This window comes from Aspergillus fischeri, genomic scaffold (genome assembly GCF_000149645.3).
Source record: "Aspergillus fischeri NRRL 181 1099437636252 genomic scaffold, whole genome shotgun sequence".
NCBI lineage: Eukaryota > Fungi > Ascomycota > Eurotiomycetes > Eurotiales > Aspergillaceae > Aspergillus > Aspergillus fischeri.
The window spans coordinates 198,906-220,219 of record NW_001509768.1 but is presented as its reverse complement, the minus strand read 5'-3'; the positions used below and the strand labels follow the sequence as shown (position 1 = coordinate 220,219).

General features: G+C 49.1%; 8 protein-coding genes across 8 annotated transcripts, besides 3 other annotated features; 5 read left to right on the top strand and 3 right to left on the bottom strand.

The window, feature by feature from the left end:
• Positions 1-49: 49 nt before the first annotated feature.
• NFIA_062340 (putative FacC-like extracellular signaling protein) lies at positions 50-997 on the top strand (the record flags this gene model as incomplete). Its single annotated transcript, XM_001262969.1, has 1 exon — positions 50-997. The coding sequence occupies one exon, from the start codon at positions 50-52 to the stop codon at positions 995-997; it is 948 nt and encodes a 315-aa protein (XP_001262970.1).
• An 885-nt stretch (positions 998-1,882) lies between these two features.
• On the top strand, positions 1,883-3,244 carry NFIA_062330 (putative dimethylallyl tryptophan synthase; the record flags this gene model as incomplete). The annotated part of the gene is made up of 1 exon (XM_001262968.1): positions 1,883-3,244. The coding sequence occupies one exon, from the start codon at positions 1,883-1,885 to the stop codon at positions 3,242-3,244; it is 1,362 nt and encodes a 453-aa protein (XP_001262969.1).
• A 126-nt stretch (positions 3,245-3,370) lies between these two features.
• NFIA_062320 (uncharacterized protein) lies at positions 3,371-4,449 on the bottom strand (the record flags this gene model as incomplete). The annotated part of the gene is made up of 3 exons (XM_001262967.1): positions 3,371-3,748; positions 3,798-4,015; positions 4,083-4,449. The coding sequence occupies 3 exons, from the start codon at positions 4,447-4,449 to the stop codon at positions 3,371-3,373; spliced, it is 963 nt and encodes a 320-aa protein (XP_001262968.1).
• A 2,064-nt stretch (positions 4,450-6,513) lies between these two features.
• Positions 6,514-6,571: a microsatellite.
• Positions 6,572-6,852: 281 nt separating this feature from the next.
• Positions 6,853-7,081: a microsatellite.
• A 591-nt stretch (positions 7,082-7,672) lies between these two features.
• On the top strand, positions 7,673-10,237 carry NFIA_062310 (uncharacterized protein; the record flags this gene model as incomplete). The annotated part of the gene is made up of 5 exons (XM_001262966.1): positions 7,673-7,851; positions 7,901-8,114; positions 8,164-8,789; positions 8,841-9,199; positions 9,258-10,237. The coding sequence occupies 5 exons, from the start codon at positions 7,673-7,675 to the stop codon at positions 10,235-10,237; spliced, it is 2,358 nt and encodes a 785-aa protein (XP_001262967.1).
• A 2,488-nt stretch (positions 10,238-12,725) lies between these two features.
• On the top strand, positions 12,726-13,243 carry NFIA_062300 (chromo domain-containing protein; the record flags this gene model as incomplete). The annotated part of the gene is made up of 2 exons (XM_001262965.1): positions 12,726-13,170; positions 13,236-13,243. The coding sequence occupies 2 exons, from the start codon at positions 12,726-12,728 to the stop codon at positions 13,241-13,243; spliced, it is 453 nt and encodes a 150-aa protein (XP_001262966.1).
• A 784-nt stretch (positions 13,244-14,027) lies between these two features.
• NFIA_062290 (uncharacterized protein) lies at positions 14,028-14,577 on the bottom strand (the record flags this gene model as incomplete). The annotated part of the gene is made up of 3 exons (XM_001262964.1): positions 14,028-14,372; positions 14,428-14,438; positions 14,502-14,577. 3 exons carry the CDS (start codon positions 14,575-14,577, stop codon positions 14,028-14,030), a joined length of 432 nt encoding a protein of 143 aa, XP_001262965.1.
• Positions 14,578-16,620: 2,043 nt separating this feature from the next.
• Positions 16,621-16,649: a microsatellite.
• Positions 16,650-17,469: 820 nt separating this feature from the next.
• On the bottom strand, positions 17,470-18,610 carry NFIA_062280 (putative short chain dehydrogenase/reductase family oxidoreductase; the record flags this gene model as incomplete). The annotated part of the gene is made up of 4 exons (XM_001262963.1): positions 17,470-17,523; positions 17,595-17,778; positions 17,837-18,154; positions 18,210-18,610. 4 exons carry the CDS (start codon positions 18,608-18,610, stop codon positions 17,470-17,472), a joined length of 957 nt encoding a protein of 318 aa, XP_001262964.1.
• A 468-nt stretch (positions 18,611-19,078) lies between these two features.
• NFIA_062270 (uncharacterized protein) lies at positions 19,079-21,241 on the top strand (the record flags this gene model as incomplete). The annotated part of the gene is made up of 2 exons (XM_001262962.1): positions 19,079-19,151; positions 19,224-21,241. 2 exons carry the CDS (start codon positions 19,079-19,081, stop codon positions 21,239-21,241), a joined length of 2,091 nt encoding a protein of 696 aa, XP_001262963.1.
• Between the last annotated feature and the right edge of the window lie 73 nt (positions 21,242-21,314).

Sequence of the window (21,314 nt, the reverse complement as noted above, 5' to 3'; positions counted from 1 at the left end):
TATAAAGTGCCCCTTCATCCCTGGTCATGCTGATCACCAATCGCACGAAATGACTCCGCTCATCAAACTCGGCAGCCTTCTGGCCGCATTGCTCTGGATCACCTTTGGCATCGCGACAGTCAACGCCAGCATTCCCTCATCCAAACGCTTCGATCTATCCGCCCCCTCCTACGACCTCTACCGTCACAAAACCCTGCGCGATGACACAGTCCAGCAAGGATTTGCCTTTGACAACGTCAACCGCCGCCTTTTCGTCGCCCAGCGCCGCGACGGCTCCTCCGAAACAGCAGGCGACCTGACAATCACCCAGCTCGACTTTGACGGCAACTACGTCGGACACATGTACCTAAAGGACTTCGGTCATGGTGTCTCCTTCGGCGCGCAGGCCGTTGGGTCCGCAACCTACCTCTGGACAGAGGTCGAAGCCAACGCCAACGGCTACGGCAAGCGACTCGCCCGCTTCGAGTTCGCCTCGGGCACAACGCTGACCAGCTCCTCCGCTGACCTGGCAAAATTCAAGCCCGTCGCAGACGCAACGGAGCATACCTGCGCCATTGACCCGGTGTACAACCGGCTGATCGTCCGGTATCACCTCAGCGGGGCGAAGCATATCGCCGTGTATGACCTCGCTGCGGCGACAAGGGGCGATTTCTCCGCCCCGCTGGCGAACTTTAAGCAGCCGGAGTTGAAGGCGCTGTCGTCCGTCTTTCAAGGTTATGCGGCGTATGGTCTGTATCTGTATCTGTTGACTGGGACTTCGTATGCGGCCAGCGGGGGTAATGTCAATTCCGAGGTAACCAGTGTTGATATGAACACGGGAAAGGTCGTGCAGGGGCCGACGCTCACCAAGGCCGGTTCCACGCTGGAGTATAGAGAGCCGGAGGGATTGGCGATATACAAGACGGCGGCTGGGGAGGTGAGGTTGTTCTTGGGGTTTGCTTCGGGGGTTGCGGGTGATCGCAGGTCGAATCTGTTCTACAAGAATGTGTTGGTTTAGGTTGTCGCGATCAAGGATACCTACTTGATTTGTAGGGATTTGTGTATAAAACTGTTTGTTATAGACAATCTGTACTATTGATATATGACGATGAGTAACCAGGGTTTCTAGTCCCGAGACTGATTATCGTCACCGAATTGAGGCTGAGACAGGTACATAGGTTGTTAACTGCCGAACTTATGGGTCTGTGGTCAACCTGGCCAGAGTAATAATCTAAAGTATGTTTGCGAACAATCCAGTAATGTGACAATGTGCCCTCTATTATGTTGTACCCTTCTATAGAACATTCGGTCAAAGGTCTGTTGTCTGAAGACCCAGAGAGTACTGCGACGAGAACGGAGACAGCAGCCAGCATTGCGCAGCCCAATGACATATCCACAGAATGTTTACCTTGGATGTCAAAGCAGAACGTTGATGTCATTCCGCATTCCGCAATGGGGCTATCCGGACTGGAATGCTGACAACAACGTGGCGTGGCCGCATTCGGTAAGCCATACCATGCTAAGGGGCTTGTCATATTCTTTGTCGCTTCTAACAGCAAATGACGTATGTACCGTCAAATAGAGCTGCTGAGATGATGGAGTATACCAAATGCGTATGCGCTCCGGTGGAGTGGTTCGATATGAAGCATATCTGGGAAGAGTCTCAGATCGGATGACGGGGACGTGAGTCCTGTTATGCTTCTGTAAAATGACGTCGTCTGGGCTGTATCATCTGCAGTAGGTTATCTGCAGTAATATGCAGGCTCTCGTCAGGTACACATACATCATTGGGCGTTGTTGCATGCGGAAACCACTCCCGTATCCATCATGAGCAGGGGTATAAAGTACTCGACGACGACGTCTTGGGCATCACGCAAAAGATACAGACATAAGGAAGATCAAGATGACTATACCATCAATTCCTGAAACTATCCCCGAGCACTCCGAGCTCAAAGGAAAAGCCCCGCTGCGAGATATCTCTGGCATTCCAGCCAACCCACGGCAAACTATCCGGACGCCCTCGTGGGATCTCACATCCACATGGCTGATCGGCGCCAACGACGACATCCGCACCTGGTGGGACTGCATCGGTCCACAGGTGGCCATTCTCGCTGATGAAGCGGGATACAGCGTGGCGGCGCAGACGGAGATCCTCCTGCTGCTGCACTCCGTAGTGCTCCCGGACATGGGCCGATTCCCTCCAGCCGGACAGAACAAACCAGCCGTGCAGTACAGCTGGAAAATCAACACGGACGACTATGACCATCCGATCCTCACGCTTACCGTGGAAGCACCCGGCGAGCATGCGAAGGGCTCCAGCAGTATGATCCGGCACCATCTCCAAGCGACGCAGAATATTGTGGAGCAACTAGCGGCACAACTCCCCCCGGTTGACCTTACGTGGTACCGGCATTTCGTCTCTGCGTTCCAAATCGACCATCATACGGACCACTCCAGCCATCACCGGACATTCCTAAGCACAGACAAGGACACCACCCGGCCGCGGATGCCTCTGTCGTTCGAGTTTACCGACACCGGCGTCATCCCAAAAGTGTACTTCTACCCTCCTGCGCATGCGCACGAGAGCAAGCCTTCCCTGTCCATATTCACGGATGCCATCCGGCCCATATCGGAGACTAACCCCCTCCCGGCTTTCGAAGAGGTTGTGGCCTTTGTGGATAATCATCCAGTGGGCGTGACGCTCAACCCCGAAATGCTGGGCATGGACTGTATCGAGCCCGCGCAGGCATCGCTATATCTGCATGCCAGCACGCCAGTCACGAACTTTGAGAGCATTATCGCTGTCATGACGCTGGGCGGACGAGTGCACACGATGGATATGGCGATCATGGAGCTGTGGGAGCTTCTGTGTTTAGTCTTGCAGCCGAAGCATCGCGATAGGATGTTCTCGTGGGGCGATGATTTGCCCGTATGGAATGCGCATGCGCAGGGCGATGAAGAGCAGGGATTGAAGTACTGTTTCGAGATCCTGCCTGGAGCAGGAGTGCCAGAGGTTACGCTCTACATCCCGGTTGTTCGATATGGGCCGGCAGATGAAGATATGGCGGTTGGGTTAGAGAGGTTTTTGAAGAAGAGAGGACAGGCGCAGTTTGCTGATGGGTTTTGGAGGGTGTTGAATATGTTGAGCGAGGGTTGGACAGACTCTCGACGGGTTGTAACGCATATCGCGTGTTCCTTTCGGGGGGAGTCATTGGATGTGACTTCATGTTTGGAGCCTGCTATTCTGCGCTCGCGAGATGAATAGATGATTGATGACAAGATATGATGTACGATATGTAAATGGTAGCGACGAATTGATTTGGAATTCATCTACTCTTGAACAACCTTGTAGGATGGCTACGTAGAGGCAAACAGATTATACATCTTCTTTCTACTCAAGAGGCTCGATTCTTCCAAGGGCATTATCCGTCCACTCTTTGAGTCTTTTCGCAAAATTCGGATCCTGTACGGCTGACGATAACGTTCCAGGCACTCCCACAGGTTCATAATACGTGCCGCTGACCACCTCTGAGCTCGTGGCCGCCCATAGATGATATCTGATCCCGGTAGTCACAGGCACACAGAAGAACGGTGCAATAGGCTTAGTCAAGCGTGCAAGGGTACTTTCTTTCCACAACGAGGTAGCCATACCCGTAAGAATTCTCCCTGGGTGTACGGCGACTGTTTTAATTTGTGGGTAGTCGCGGCTGAGTCCTTGCATCAGGCCAATGAGGCCTGCTTTGCTCTGCCCGTAGCGCTTTGGATAAGGCTACAACAATATAAGTTAGTTTCCATGAAGAGAGAAAGAAAATACTGACCAGATTCGAACAGTTGGTCCTGACAAGCTCGAAATCGACGCCTTGTTTAGGCGCTGAAACGTGCCCCTCGCTTGACACATCAGCTCCGGGCTGTCGCTGCATTGTGCGAAGCAGCATCGGCATCAGTAGACGCGTCAAGAGGGCATGGCCGAGATAGTTGACTCCAAAATGGATCTCGTAGCCTTCCGAGGTTGTTGCCGGAGGGACACGGATGATACCTGCATTTAGTATTAAAATGTCCAGATGTTGTTCTTGAGCAGCGAACTGCTGGGCGCATTTTCGAACGCTCTCGAAAGATGCAAGGTCCAGATCGAGAAATCGGATCTCGGTCGTCGACGTCGTGACGGCCGTGTCCAAGGTAGGGGGATATGAAGTCCCCGTAAGCCTCATCATGGATCTGGCGGATCAGAGCTTGTTTGGCGTCGTCGTTGCGCGGCAGATCTGCGATGTATATGCGACTAGGCCGGCCATAACGAGCCAGCTCTATGGCCGTTTGTCGGCCGAGGTCGCCCGCGGCGCTTGTGATGAAGATGATCTTGTCTGCCATCGACGGGATATCTTGCGCCGGGTTAAAGGCAGGAGCACCATCGCGAGACGTATCGTTGTTTGATCCGAATAGAACGACGCGAATCATGTCCCTACTAGTTTTCATGATAAAGCAGAGGTGGCGACGATGATGACTGGAAGACTAATTATGAGGGTGAAGACTGAAGAGCATGATCTCCAGGCTTATGATTGTTTTAAATATAGGATTACGTCTTATTGCTTACCAGCTGAGGTGCCCAGCATGGAATAACTAGGATTCCACTTGTGAGGGGCTGGCTAGTACATTATTAATATAGTTAGTATCTATACGAGTTGAACGGTTGGATATAAGCAGGAGTGATAGTCGTCCTTCAATTATTATTAAATAGCTTATTACCTACTAGGAGTGCTAGGTTTAGTGTAACTAGTCCTACATCAAAGGGCTAAACCCCCTATTCCCCCCAACCCTTGACATGTTTAGAACCCAAGCCTATGCCCCTCCTTAACCTAGAAACTCAGGCAAATCTCTAGAGAAGGCTTTAGACCTTCCTGAGTGTGTGCCTAGCCATGTCCGTCCTAGCAGTTACCTATCGCGCTGAGAGCGCATTAGGCATCTCTTCCTCATCATTAATTCACCCTCGACTGTGTCTCATCTTCAAAGTGACTTCGGCCGCCGTGAAGCTTTCATTGGCTAATGTACCCATGGAGATAGCCTGAGACGACCTGCTGTCTGACCAACAGATGCAGCGGTCTTATGCTCATTGAGAGTATCCTCAAGATTGAGTCCTAGTGAGCCCCATGCCCTCTGGAAAGGTTGGTGTGATGAGACTATTGGGGCAGAGCGTTTGTCTTTGTTTGATGCTGTATTATGGCAGGATCAAAAGACTCGTAAAATGAGGCGGAAACGAATATACAGGGTTTGAGACCAGGTAGATAGAGTTCTAGCCAAACGAAGAAGTAAGCGGTAGTCAAAGCCATAAGCACAGATTGGGCTGTTGTTTAAAGAAGATACTCATCCTACCTGGCCTAAGAGTACATGGCATTCGAATTTTGCACACCAAGTATGCCCCTGGTACTAATGTCTGCGAAGCCCAAGGAGCTAGTGCTCTATTCTCATAGCCTTACCCTCAGAGCACAGTGCTAAGGGAGGGGGAAAGAGCTGGGACCTCACTCAGCTTAGCACTGGTCATGAGTCTGATGTTAGGACATCTAAACAGCTACTAATTATAATGGTCTTCTAGGTAACTTATCATAATCCACTACAGCCAAAGAGGAGAAAGGGAAAAAGTCAACAAGCTAACAGAGTCCAGATTAACAATACTCCCTGTCCTAGCTATATATGGACTAGCGATTCTTGGCTGTCAGACTGATCTAAGCCGCAGACTGTACGGAGTAACTAAGTGTTGAAATCAATAATACTGTATCGATTTACAAGGCACTAGCAATTTCTATGGCCAATCGAAAATCAATGAAGGTCTGATTCTTCTAAACGAATGACTATATAGCTACTATTTATGCCTTCCACTAGAGGCAGGGGTTCGGCTTATTAATGAACGAATATATGCCGAATATTGGGCGAATACTGCCGAATATTATCGCCAAGGGACGGCTCGGTGGAATCAAATCACTTCCAAATCGGGCAAGCGGTCATATAATTCAATAGATATTAAGAATCTAATATTAAGAGATTTAAATATATAATATAAGTATATAATTTAAAACTTAATTCAGAGGCTAGCTATCTTATAATAGTCTAGATATATAGTATTATAAAGAGACTATTGTCACACCCTGGGATCCGTCTCTGCTGTTCTTCTGCTAGTCAACTACTTTGGGAAGGGGTGATATAGTCCCTGGACTATATCCGATACTTGCCTGAGGCCTACCGACCAGGTAGCCTAACAATATACCGACCAGGTATATGTTCGATGCAATGATACAATGATCTGAACAGGATCAAGGACAATCCAAAGGTAACACAAGGTCAATGAACAGTAAAGATAGAAGCAAGGCCTATTAAGGACGTATCCTTAATAGTAAGAGAGTAACTAACAAATCAGACTAGTGAACTTGTACTCAAGTAAGTTATTGATATTAAATGCAAGGAACTAAACTAAGAGTCCTAGATACAGTGGTAATAAGTGTCCTTATATAGTTCCTCCCTTCTGGTCCATACCCTGAGGTTATCCTAAGGTCCCATTGTGGACTGCCTTCTCAAGGTCCCATTATGGACCGTCCTCTCAAGGTCCACGGTGGTGTTATGTAGTCATGGTCCCTTATGGACTGTTATCTTCCCTTAGCATTAGGGACTGTTATCACGTGACTTAACTGCTTCCTGGTCTTGAGCCTAATTATACATCAGACTGCACTGCCTTTCTTGTAAGCCTCATCTAACCATTCTGTGCTGACTGCAAGTGTGCCGTAACAACTATATAAAAGCTAAAGACTATAACTTAGTAGACCTTATAGACTTAGTAGGCTATATAATCTTTATAGCCTTTATAGACTTTATAGGCTTTGCAGGCTTAGTAGGCTTAGAGAGTTAAGAGATAATAGACTCAGAGGGTTAAGGGATAATAGGCTTAGAGGGTTAAGAGATAATAGGCTTAGAGAGTTAAGGGATAATAGACTTAGAGGATTAAAGGATAATAGGCTTAGAGGATTAAGGGATAATAGGCTTAGAGGATTAAGGGATAATAGGCTTAGAGGGTTAAGGGATAATAAGCTTAGAGAATTAAGAGATAATAGGCTTAGAGGGTAGTAGTATAATAATAGACCTAGCATAATTATTATCTATATTATCTAAGAAGGTAAAAGTATTATTAAGGAAATCTAGGTCCTTATTATTATTAATATATATTCTACTTGTTATATTATCTATCTTACTAACTAACTAATTATAGTAGTAAAGTAGATCCTATTTCTAAAGTAGTTTCTTAGACTTAGAGATATTATATAACATTTAGAATATGCCTTTAGGGGCCCAAGTCGCTGAATCGGCGATTCTGGTAGCTGTTTTGGGCTGCTTCGGCCCCGGGAGCTATTCCTGAAGGGGCAGTATTTGCATGCCGCTTTAAATCACCAAAATTACCATGTCGGCTCTGTAACGGCGTTACGCGCTCAACGGGACCCACCAAACAGAACTATAGCACCAGCATCCACGCTTTCCTACACAGCGTGATCCTGCCAGCAACTCGGCAGTTGAACTGGATGACAAGCAATAAAAGAACAATACCCGTATACCGCTGAATGGGTCTAACCTGAAGGATTATAAATAGCTTCATCTCCGTCAACTGCTCGTGAGTCCGCGGATCCTCACTTGTATCTGTATCGAGGACCATTCTCTTACAATGGCGTTCTTAGGTCTTCCCAAGGCAAAACCGCAGCATCATGGAAATGGCAAAGGGTCGAATTCCTATCTTTATTATGCTAAGCGACGGCAACAGCATATTGAAAATGGCCCAACACTCCCCCAGTACGCTCCGAGAACGAACCTGAGCGCAGCTTCGGTGCGCGGTAAATGGCACAGGTGAGCTCTAGATCAGTACTTTGGAGCTCTAGAGGCTTACCACTGCTAGGTTTTGCGCCGAGACTCGCCAGGACCCGGATGTCCTGCTAAGAAAACTGACCTCAGCCGATGTCAAGTCTTGGTTTGATTGGATTGAGGATAAATTCAGCGGTTCAATCAAGGCTCATGGGACTCTCGCTCAGTACTGGAGGACTTTCAAGCGGCTATATTTTATGAAAAATAGGAAAGATATGCCAGAGTCAATGGCCAATGACTGTATTAACGTAAGATTTTTCTCCTGAGCGCGAGAAGTGGTCTTTAACTTGGGAGCAGTACCTGAATGAAGTCAGCAAGCGAATGCGTCTACGCAGACTCCCTTTGCCCAAAGACACGGAAAATTCACTTGATCTGCTCTGTTACCAGACCGCCCACCTTGTTCATTGTAAAGCAGTTTTTCCTGATGAGAAGCAGAGGCTCTACCACATGGCTACCCTCAACTTGTCGAGCATTACTGCCTGTCGAGCGGTTTCGTTTTTCGATACACGATGTCAGGACAACCTACACCCGGACGGCAGCCCGGTCAATCCTGGTGAAATGGAGGCAGACAATAATGGAGCGCTAAATTCCCCAACCTGTGGTCAAGGTGGTGAGCCTCACTGCGACTCTGGCTATGAGTCAAGCCGCAGTGGTCGCTTCAACGTCGACGAAGATGACATGCTCGACGAGGTATCCAGCGACGATTCTTCCGATGACACAGTGAGCAATATCGGCTACATGTCAGACTGTTCTAGTGTTGTTACAGATGATGGATATCTTGCTGGTGACGATCAGACAGGCACCATCCTCTGGAGACACGTTGAGTTCTGCATCGTCCGGAACCCAGAACCCGGGCGCCCAAATGTTCTCGTTGCCATTGTGACCATCGTTCATACAAAGGGGGAAGATCGGAAGAAGCGAATGTAAGCGAAGGCCCTCAATCATGCCGGGTTTAGTCACTTACCGAAGCCTAGAAAGCGATATGTGATTGAACATGAAGATAACTTAATGTTTGATCTTCTGTCACAGCTTCTGGCACTAGCCTTACACGACGATATTTTTGCGCCCGACATTCGGGACGTTGAACGCATCTATACCAAAAAGATCCCACCACACCGAAGGGGTATGAAGTTGAAAATCAAGAGGGAGTGGTTGGACATTCCAATCTTTCGTGAGCCGGAGCGGACCGACGAGGGTTACCGGACATCGAGCGAGATACCCATGAAGGCCGCTACTTCAGGCCGATATCTGAAACGGACTGGAGAACATGCTGGCCAAGAGAGAAACCTGACCCAAAAATATCTCAGACGTGGCGGTATCAATGCCATTAACAGTAGGATGCCTCCCTCCACCCTACTAGTCGCTGTAGCTGACAAAGTTACTGGAAATAGATCGGGCACCGGCCTCGGTTCGAGACCAAGTTGCTGACCATGAGTCAAATGCCATTAAATATTATCTTACTGAGATGGTGGACTTTGACACAGCTGCCGCGTTTCATCGCCGGGTCTCAAATGAAATTGTGCAAAGGGAGATACGATCGGCCACTCTCCTAGCTGACAACACTGCCCCCCTGGGTCTGACCGATGAGCAAAAGCGCAAGATTAACCAAAACCCCGAGGTCTGGCGTCTGCGTAGACGTTGTAGAAGACTTACAGAAGAGATCCGAGCACAGGGTTATCGAAGAGTGCGCGACGCGGCCGGAACCGAACTCGGCGAGGAGAAGCGACAAGCGGACACACAGCTGGCTAGAAAGCTGACTGAACTCCGACAAAAAGCAAAGACTAAGAATCGAAAGAGACATTTTCGATACAAGGATACAGAGCTTTTTAACCAGCGGGATGAAGACGGGCCTCAACCCCAGGAAAGAGATCCTCAGCCTCATTGTCCGCATCACTATCAGATCCCAGAGCGAGCTGAGTTGGTCCAGTTGCTCCTCTACTCCCCTGCACCAACTACGGGAGAGGAACTTTACAAGCGGCGATTGAGGTATATCCGTCTCCTTGTCCAGTGGCAGTATCGCCAAGAGGCGCCCCGTCGAGGGAAGCAGGCCGAAGCAATTATAGCACAACCCCAGCCGACCCCAGCGTCTCCATCCCTCGACATCATTGCCGGAAGATACGACCGCTTGCAATGCCCATTTTGCTTGGCCAACTCGGGTTTACCTCTCAGTACCCGTGTAAAAAAGAAGAGCAAAACCAACAAACTTTGGGATCATGTGGAAAACCTGCACCGAGCAGAGCTTGCTGCATTTGGCACTGGTACTAAACAGTGTGGATTATGTGGCATGAGGAGTATCAATTACCTCCCGTCGAGTGTTCCGGAATTCAAGAATCATACTGAAAGAGTCCACGGAATCCGGCTTCGAGCGTGACATTCATTGTTGCGTACTGGCTGTCATTCCATGTGTCAGTTAATCATCGTGGTATCTTTTTCCTGCGTTTGATTGATGAGGTTACTCATCAGTAGGACGCTGCTTTAATGTACTTTAAACTCTTCTTCAAATTTCCTTCCCATAAGAGGTACATAGACAGTCACCAGCTTGAGTTAGTCAGCGTTTTGGTCTAGAAGCAAGAAGATATGTCTTCACCCAACAGGGTGGTCTGGGTCTCAGGGGGTCCAACGCATTTGATTGAAACTGAACGATTCGTGAATTCTACTGGAATATGACAATGGAATTCATAATCTTGCTGCAGGCTTCAGCAAGCAATCTCTATTCCAGTAACGGTTTAGATTTGAATAAGGGATTTGTGTAAAGAATGGAACTCCAGACTAAAGTGTATTATCATGTATCTAGTACAGAAAAGGTGGGTGGGCCTCTCATATACAGCTGGCAGACTAGGCAGTTTCAGGAAACTTCGCTTTTCATGTCAATAGACCTTACCAGATCTCCCGATCTGAAACTGTGCCCTCCTGCGGACAGCTATTCTGCAGAACTGTCATTTTCTTCTCATTCAACGTCAGATCGGGAAAATTCGCCAGAGGTATCGTCTATGAATTTCCGGACAGGTGTAGGGAAATACGAGTTCTGGGCAGCGTTAGAACCCATCTAGAACCCAAAGGTGACAGTCAGAACGCACCAGCTGCTCTGCAGATGGATCCCATCCCGTGGTACTAAGTACGTATGTCTTTCCATCTCCTTTTGTCTGCAGCACCAAATAGCAACGGGCGTTGCATTTGTTGCAAAAATATTCCAGCTTGCTGAAGATCGTCCTTCTCAGACGCAGGGTGCGCTGAGTGCGCAACTTTCTGGATTGATTCTGGGACATTCACGTCGATCAATCGTAGCTTCTAGTCGTAATAAGGAAGAATATGCGGAAGCTGCAGAGGAGATAACTGTATATGTGGGCGCATTGAGCAGTTATAGCTCGCTCCGAGGATATAAATGGCCAGTGCTTAGTAGTCAAGTCTCACTAACCCATTTACACTCAATGTAATCAGCATAAAGTAGCAATCTGCTCATTTTACTGTCATGACTTAGGACTACTTGGAAATCCTTTTGCCTGTACGTTGAGCAGTAAGCTGAATATGGAATTGGCAATATCACTAGGGCGAGAGAAACCTCAGGGATGAATTACGGGTGGGATTGCTCAAATCCTTCTGTTTACTGATTTTAGTACGTAGATGGCCAGAGGTACAGCACTCGGTTCAACCACTCAAATTCGTCCTCGGGCTTCTCTAATCAGCCCGGTCTTCCAAGGTCATCTGCATAACAGCTCACTTGGGCATTGCTTAGGATCCTCGCATGACTGGCTGGAGAAATGGCTTTTAACGCTACGCGGTTTTTATGCGCAAACAGTTTTGCCTGTACCCACAGCATCCGTCTCTATGAACAAATCTAAGACCCTAAGGTCCATCGGCATAATGGAAATGAAGCTGATGATAGTCTCCTTACGCATACCGAATTCGAAATCAGTCGGGCTACCAAAAATTTACTGTACAGGCGTGACAAGATGAGAAGGGCTAACACCATACAGTTCCAAGCTCACGACTCTGTTTCGACTTCCTCTTTCATGAAATTCCCAACGAGCAGGCGGGATGTCTATTGAAGATTGGTCGACAGTAACCTACAGGGGAATTTCGGAGGACTTTCCCTCCTAAGTTAGTATGAATTCGACCAACTTCCAGAACATACGAGTGCTAAGTGGATCTGTTTTAGACTGCATGACACGCCGTATAGGGAGAATGGGCCATTGAACAAATTACCTATCGGTTATCAGACTGTGGTCGTTCACGCGAGCAAATACCGGTAACTGGTAGCTGGTGGCTGATTTAGATCTTCCATATGTTTTGAAGTTTCTTCGTTAGAGAACATTGGGATAGCAATGATCGATCGCGAAAGAGGTTGATCAGTGTGGGTCCAACTAAGTGGGTATTTTTTGAGTTCAACCCGCAACTAAAGTTCAACCCTCAGAGAGATCTACTTTTAAGGAAATTAGTTTGGGGGCTAGTCTGGACGTGGCTAGTGTGTTTGAGTGCCTAATTACTTCTCTGATTGGATGAGGCATACCTTTCAGCGGCTGTTTCCCCATTTGGTCCCACTTGCGATCAATCAAAGGAATAGAATCATTAAAGGGCATTGCGCAACTCACGGGTAAATTTTATTTGCTAAATATCGCCAACAACCAGTAGCTCTTTTGGAACTATCTAAGAACGGAGCTAAGATCAAAAGAGTCGAGGGCAGCTCATTCACACCGATGTAGGTAGTCATACTTGAGCTCTGTACCGCTTAAAAATAAGAGGCACATGCTAGAAGTCAACTGAGCAGCAGTCTTCCAAACTACCAAAGACATTATTACTCTCTAAGTTCCCGGCACTGTACTATAGAGAAGCAGGCCATACTTTCGTTCCTTTGCATCATAATGGCCCATTCCCGTCCATCCAGTGCCTCTCGAAAGCTGTACCTAAAGGGGAAAATAAGCGGGAGAATATTCTCAAATGAAGGGGTTACCCGAACCAAGTTCATCGAATATTGCCGCACCAACCCACGTCAGGTGTTTGAGGCACTTCTCGCGGCGCAGGAGCACTTCATCCGAAGCATAGCTAGCCTTCGAGGTCGACGCGACGAGTACTATATGGATATTCCCGAGGAGGCAGATGATACGACAGGTGACGAGCAGTATGAGGTCGACTATATCCTCGATTCTAGGACGCATGACGGCATTTTACAATACAGAGTCAAGTGGTCAGGATACAAGGATGACCCGGAGTGGTACAATGCAGAGAATTTTGAAAGGGCACCCTACAGGCTACAGGAATTCCATTTCAGATATCCATGGAAGCCAGGGCCGCCGAAGGATCTTGACGGTTGGCTACTCCGCGCAGGAGATGGTGAATTGACTTTAGATGAATATTCTGCACCTGATGTATAGGAAATTAAACATAGGCATACCAAGTCCTTCTTATATTGAGACGGGAAGCTAGTTGTCTCATGTATCCAGTGTTCAATGCGTTGTAAAAACAGCCTGAAGTAGCAAGTCCCCGCGAGACAGTAGCTGAGTACCTGGTTAGTACAGTATGGAAGCTTCGTCAGGAACATTCATCGCTAACGAGTATAAGTTGCAGTGGGAGGCTCTTACTAGTTTTGCCTGTACCAGAATATGAACGGCAACCCTGTGAATATCTAGTGCTACTTTACCATGATGATGAGTTATAGACCGCGGTCAAAAACTGCTGCGATTAAGGAAGGTGCAAAATGAACTAGACTTGTGCCCAGCTCAGCGACCTGATCTGTTGACAGGCCAGTTTCCCGTCTGCCTCACAGGCGGACACGGATTGTAACAAGCGAACTTGGACAGTATTTGTGTCCTTTTGTCTGCTCTAACCCTGTCAATAAACCTGTGTGATATGCTTATGATGGAGAGTTTAGATCGAACGGTTGCCGTAGTAGGAGAGCTCTTACGTAGATGTTGCGTGGGTCTGAGAAGTGAGAGATGAGCGCAAAATTAATGAGGAAACCCACTTCCTAGTTAAATGGAAGGGCTGGCCTTCAGAATATAATCAATGGGTCTCGGAGGAAGATATGGCGAAGGCCCGGGGGATTATTGCGAAGTTCAGGAAGCAAAGAAAGAAGTGAATTTTGGCTACATCAAAGACTCGCTACCACGCCATCACCAAAACGCCAACGAAAAGGCACCCCTCCGGCAACGAAGCGACAAGGCAACTCAGATTTCCTCTAACTCCAAAGGAAAGTCTCCCCGAAGGATCCGCTCAAAGTAATCAGCAGAAGCTTCTCTGCTATTACCATCACTGTCACCATCGCCATCAGCGCCCTCAACCTCATCTATCGCATCCCCCCACTCTCGAGCCACCACTACTATTCTCTCAAGGAAGGACGCTTTCGCCTGCAACCAGGCAACGAAACCCTCATCTCCCGGTAGCGTACGCAGAAGCTTTTTCGAGCGAAACTCTGCCCACGCCTCCGCACTAGCATTCTGGGCTGGGGGAAGGATCCCCGCCAATTCCTGACGACGGGTCGCAAGAAACGCATTGTAACTAGGACCGGCTTTCTATCAATCAGATGGTTAATCAGGGCCGAAACCCGCACGAGAGGAAGCAACAGACCTTCGATTCCCCTTTACTCCCCGTTAAGTCGTGATACTTACGATGGGCCATCTCCATCGCATCGAAGGACTTACAAAGGTCCTTCGAACTCCCAGCGACCTCCAGCCGAACCGTTAAGGGCCACTCCTCTAACCCATCAACGTTATCCATCGCCGGCCAGAATTCGGCGGCGGCCCACTTCAAAATAGTACTAAGATCATGGGCGTCGCCTAAAACCCCTGTTGCTGGCTAAAGGCTCGTTAGCACTACTCCCCCAAGAGTCTTCGGGGAACCCACCAGAAGACACGTCGTACCCCTGGCGGAACACTGTTGACACAGTATGGACGACTTCGCGTCCAGGATACACTCAATCCGGAGCGCCAGGTCCAGGTTAGGCTCGAAACCTCCTACCTCCGTACGCATACAGTGCATACACCAAAAGCGTGTTGCAACAATAGGGTTCGTGAGGGCTGCGCGAGTACGGGGAGGCATGGTGTAAGACAAGGAGAAAGGCACTCGAGAGGATCACGAATCTCTGTCGAAAAGAACAAGTTCTGAGGGATTCGCAGAGGAAAGAGTGCGACTGGACTCGACGCCCAATTTGAAGTTGGTGCCAACAAAGAAACGCGGTTTCTCCCTCGCCCCATCTTTCCTTTGTTAGCCCTGTACCAGGGTCTTCCATTCTGCTCCATCGCTCGAGGGCGAGCGAACCTTAGAGGGGAGATAATTGTTATGGTCTTTTCTCCCATGCACTTCTTTTTCTAGTTTCCTTGAGGTTATACCTACCTGACATATCCTCCTGGGAGAAGCGGTTTCTTTCCGCCATGAAATCGGTGGCGTGACTTGATTTGTTATGCAGTTTTATGTTCCCCCTCTTTTAGGTAGGGTGAGATACATATTTCTTGCATTAGTCCTTCAGCTGATGAGTTGTCCTCGTATTCAATTTCAAATCATTGATTACGCTTGACAAGGACTTAGAAGTTTCTTGGGGAGGCTATATGTTAAATAGAATGTTTTGAAAGGGATTCTTGAGGGTTCCTCAAGAAACAGTCTTGCCACAATTTGACTTGGTACCTTCTTCCTTACCTGACTGACAGGCCTTCTACCCTGCATAGTAGACACTTTAACAGGCAGCTACTCCTTATATAATTTAAATACTCTATTCCCACTGTAATAAATAATTATCCTATATTCCTACTAGTTACCTCCAATATCTAATAAACCTATATATGCACAGAGGCTGTACTCTCTTAATTAGATAAAAATAATGAAAATAAAGATAGTACTATAGTAAATATTTATAATAAGTAAAGGCTATATAAATAAATAAGTAAAAAGTAATAATAAGTCTTAAAAATCATGAAATATAATGTCCTGCCATGCTAGTTACTTAGTGATATTAATAGGTTTATAGACTTTTAGGTTATGGATTATCTATAATATTCTCTTAATAAGAGATCTTACTGCCTACTAAAAGTAGTATAGACTAGAATTATATATTATAATATAAGTAAAATAGGTATCCATAACCTAACCTGTATGGATTTTAAGGCAGGTTACTAATGTCATGGGTTAACCTAAAACCCATGTGGGTTGGACTGAACCCCCTGCGGATCCATCCAAACCCAACCCACGACCAGTCTATAGGGAACCGCCTCGGGTTCGGTTTCTCTACCCCAGAGCCGTTTCGGGTTCGGTTAAAACCGCCGGTTACGGTTTTTGCGGTTTTATCAGATTAGGTTAACCAACCTGCACTATTTTACCTATAAATCACTGAATGCTAGATATTTTTAATTGATATTAATATCACTAGATAGCCTGAATCAAGCGCTATCTAGTAATATAAGTATTATTCAAAAATACCTAGTGGTTGCTGAGATATAAGGGAATAATCATCTCTGTCATAGGTTGGTATGAAAGTAGTGGTGGTTTATATATATATATGTGACTGACTCTGACAACCACCATATTTAAAAATGATTTTTTAACCACCACCCATTCAAACCTATAGATATTGAATTCATATTCTAGATCTAGATTAGTATGATGGCAATTACCATATATTTCATATAAAAATCATAATTTTATATAAGCATGCTCGATAGGGGCGTCAGAGGGGTCCCTGAAGGGGGGAATGGCAAGGGTTAAAACAGCCAAAATTAGCAGTTTAACCAACCTGAAACTGAACCAAATCTAACCATGGTTAGTTAGTATAGGCCTAGCTAGGCCTAGCTAGGCTTAGCAGTGGGTTTTGTGGTGAAAACTGCAACTGAATCACGTCAGGTCTTGGTTTGGTGCAGGTTCTAAATTTTGAACCTGAAACCACAGCAGTTTGGTGCCAACTAGGCTTGAACCCGCCCAAACCCGCACCAAATGCAACTCTACTCCTGCTATAATAATGCCTACAGATTAAGTGAGTGAAATCTAACCTAGGTTAGATTTTCAACTACTGATATATATATAGGATCACCTCTGGGCAGTTAATATCTACTATAGTGATATATTTAATATAGAAATATAAATAACCCTATAGAGTAACTAGTAGGAGGTTAATAATCCTAATTCTAATAGAGTATTCCTAGTTAGAATACTTAAGGTATGAAGATCCACAAAGATTTGGAAATCTGAAGCATTCTCCTACCGCCAGACTCTAGGTTACTGATGTCAGTATCATTGTATCATCCTTAATGCTCATGACACAAATCCCCTATCACACCTGAACCCTTTCCTGCTTTTACAGAGTGTGTGCTTCTTGCCCTATATACAGTGCATATGCCAGGATCATGGGCCATCTCCGCATAGGAACATATCTTCCAAACGACAGTGTGAGTGGTATTCTCGCGACAGAAATACCTTCCTTGTCTTCATCTAATGACCGACCACTGCAAGATCCAACCCCTGCAAAACCGGGACCTTTGCTACCAATTCCGTAATAATTTCTTTCCAGACTATCTCCCTGACCTTCAAAGCAGTCTGACTGCGCAAGTTGGATGCTGACAAGCTGAGGTTCTGACATGTTAGTTCATCATCGAAGGCACAGGATAGGTGTGTAATGAAGCTGGATCAGCCATACCTGCGGTATTCGTCCTCCGTGAACAGGGACTGAATGTATTTACCCTATCGGACCCGTGTCAGTCATAACCTGTTCAGCACACTATACAACACCTCGCGTCAAGAAAAGCACTCACATGTTCGTCAACAGATGTCCTCGCCGCCTTGACGTAGAACCTCGCCCCGAAGTCCGCGGACTTGCCAAAAAGACATTGATGCATCGGTACGAGGACCTTCAACCAAGGATAACTTTCCACTATCGACCGACCAAGGCTGGTCGAAACGAGCCCGGGGCAAACGGTGTTGATGACCACATTGACTCTGCTTAAAACCCTTCGCACATGAATTGAAAGTAAAAGAGGGTGAGGGATGATCTTACCTTCCGTCCGCCTCCGCTGCCCTCTCGCACAGTTTCTCCACCGCGTAGGTCAACGCGAGTTTGCTGACCGCGTAGTTCGGATCCAGCGCGCCACGGGGCCAATTCTGTTCCTCGCTGAAGAATCTCAGGAGTCCGCCTGGTCGAGCGGAGTATTCTTCCCAGGGGGTGATGTCGGGGTCGAGATGGTCGCGCGAGGTCACGAAGACGATGTGAGGTGGGACGCTTTTAGATTTATGGTTTGGTTGCTGTCCCATCCACTCCAGCAGAAGAAGTCCCAGGAGCGCTGTGCTCAGTGTGTTCACTTGGATTGTTTGCTCCCTGAAACGAACATAATAAGCATTATTGTAGTGTGAACCAGAAGGAACTGACCTACCAGCCCTCCGGACTGAGCTTGAAGTCGACATTGATCAAGCCAGCGTTCAAAATCACTACATCAAGGCGCCCTGCGCTACTCGCCGTGTGTTGCTTCAGTTGAGAGACGAAGGAGACGCACGACGAGTACCGGCTCATATCCAATTCCAGGACCCGGATTCTTCCCTGGCCGACGATCCCGACGCGTGTCTCAACATGTTCGGCTGCTGTGTGACCGGCGGCTAGGGTTCGCGCGGTGAGGATCAGGTTTGCGCCCAGGTTTGCGAAGTGCACGGCGGCTGCGAGACCGAGACCGGAGGTCGCCCCTGTGATGAGGACGGTTTGGCCTTGGAATGAGTCCGGGGGCGGGAGGGGCTCGGCCCAGAGCTTATCGCGTACGCGCCGGGGCAGGAGGAATACCATGATTAGGGGGAAAGGAAGTGTGCTCGGTGATTGATTTCGAGAGAGTACGTACGTAACCTCTGGATTGTAAACCTGCTCTGCTATGGGTGGTGGGCAACCTAGGCTCCTGAGGGTCCTGACAACGCTATCGTGTTGTCATCCTGTCAGCCAGTTATCCACTCGGCTTATGCTGTCAGCCACAGACAGATCTCTGGTCAGACACGGCTGATTCGTCGCAGCAATCAAATCGTGCGAGTATCTTCTGAAAACATGAGTAGCTAGTGTACAGTACCCACGCGGGCGAGATACGGTCAGCCTTTGTATGCTTGACTGGACTTCCATGTCGGCCGCTCGCACAATGGTAAGATCGTTGTCTGAAATCTGCGTAGCAGTAAGATACAGAATCTTGAAGGTCAGATCCATGAAAAGCTCAACCTACCCCCGCACGATCACGGTGCAAGTAAGGTAACGTCCACGCGGTAGTGCATGATGGCGGACACCACTCCTCAGGGCGAGGGTTTCATGTCCGAAACCTTTTCGGTCCGAGTCTCAGAGAATGCAGGTATAGTCCTCTGTCCAACACCACAAGTAACAGGCTAATGATAACTATGCTAACTTGCCCCGCGACAAACAGCCCTTCAAAACGTTCTCTGTCGCTGGCAAAGATGCGGAACTGCACTGAGTGAATACTTCCACGCCATTGACCTCCTCATTAGCGTAAACGCCCCACAGACCGAGCAGTCTGAACATGCCAACTACCCCGAAGCCAAAGGAACCGTACTGGAAACTCTAGTGCGGCAAGCCTGCAATATCGTCGACGGAGATGCCCTGCAAACCGACATCGTCGTAAAGGTGATCCTCGCACCCAGAGCCGGATACATATGTCGAAGCGACATTCTCGACCTCAGAATGCGCCACTCGGAGTTCGTCTCCGCTGTGATCCCATTCACGACCTGGCGAGACTATCTCCCCAGGTTGAGTGAAGAAGACAGCATCCTCCCGCTCCTCCGCTCATCGCCCGGCGCACTGCTAGTCAAGCAGTCGACGCACCACTCCTCCTCCGAGACCCTGCACCTGCTCCAAGACGACCTCGCCATGCGGCTATCCTTCCCGTGGACACTCCCCACCCAATCCAAGCCGCGCAGGGTAGCCGTCGTTGGCGGACGGGGCATGTACGACGTCCACGGCAAAACATACGGGTCGCAGGGGTTCTTCGAGGCGGCGCACGCGCTGGGAGTGTCGCTGATCGTCCTCGACGAGCGGGACCACTGGCTCGCGGGCGAGACTTACGCGCATCTCCGCGAGGAGTTCATCGCGCTCGACCTCTCCGCGCGCGCGAACCTCCCCGACCGCATCGCAGCGGCCGTCCGCGGCAGAGCGATCGACGGGATCGTCACCTTCACCGACGAATACGTCGTGACGACGGCCGAGGCCGCCGAGATTCTGGGGTTGCCGACCGAGCCGGCGCCGGTGATGCGGCAGGCGCACCACAAGCACGAGATGCGGCGGTTGCTGCTGTCCATCCACGACGACGACGAGGCCAATAACAAAGTCCAGGCGGTCCGCCTCCACAGCGCCACCCAACTCGACCACCCTCCCCCCGCCCTCGCCAAACAACTCGCCTCACTCCAGTACCCACTGGTCGTCAAGCCCTGCCGGGGCCAGTTCTCCACCGGAGTGAAGAAGGTCTCCGACGAGGCCAGCCTCCGCCAAGCGGTCGCAATGCTAGGGCAAGATAACCGGCTTGCCGAGCAAGGCATCATGCTGGAAACGTACATCTCGGGGCCGGAACTGGACGCGAACTTCGTCCTCGTGGACGGGGCGGTGCTCTTCCTCGAGGTGACGGACAACTTCCCGTGCTCGGGCGACGATAGATCTGCGACGCTGGCGGCTAACTTCGCCGAGACGCTGCAGATATCCAACACGCGGTTCCCGGCCCGGGAGGTCGAGGCGATCCGCGAGAAGCTCAGCCAGAGTCTGCGGGCGTTGGGCTTCCGGTCGGGGGTGTTCCACGTCGAGGCGCGCATGCGGAATTCCGCCGTGTGGTATGAACGGGTGGATGTGCGCGACGGCGATGGCAAGGTTGGTGGCAGCATCATGGATCTCGTTGCAGCGGGAGAATCCGAGCTCACGCCCCCACCGTCACCCCCCGCCCCCCAGCCCGACCCCTTCCTCATCGAGGTCAACGTCCGTCCCCCGGGCACCGGAGGCACCTGGTCCACTCTATATACGTACGGGGTGGACCTCGGCGCCCTCCATCTCCTGCGCGCGCTGAACGACCGCGACCGCTTCTGCGCGCTGTCGAGCCCGTTTCTCTTCCCCGGGGGCCATCATCCCGGCGACGGCGGGGGCGCGCAGTACTGGAATGCGCACTGCATGGTCCCGGTGCATCGCGACTGGGTGAGGGTGCCGGGGGACTTCTTTGAACAGGTGTACGAGGCGATGCCCGAGATCGTGCCGCATGTGTCACGGGCGGAGCTGTCGGTCGAACCAGGAACACTGGTTCCTTCGGATGGTGAGATTCCGTGGATTGGGTATCTGTTGATGCATTCGAGGGTCAGTCGACGGCATTTGCTGGAGATGTATGCGCGGTTTGCGGGGGCTTGTAGGCGGGTTTTGGACGCTGCGAGTGGGGATGATCTTGTCTCTTAGTTGTTGTATTGACTTTTGCCGTCTAGAGTGAGATTATAATATGATTCAATTTAGATTAAGTATGCTAGGGTAG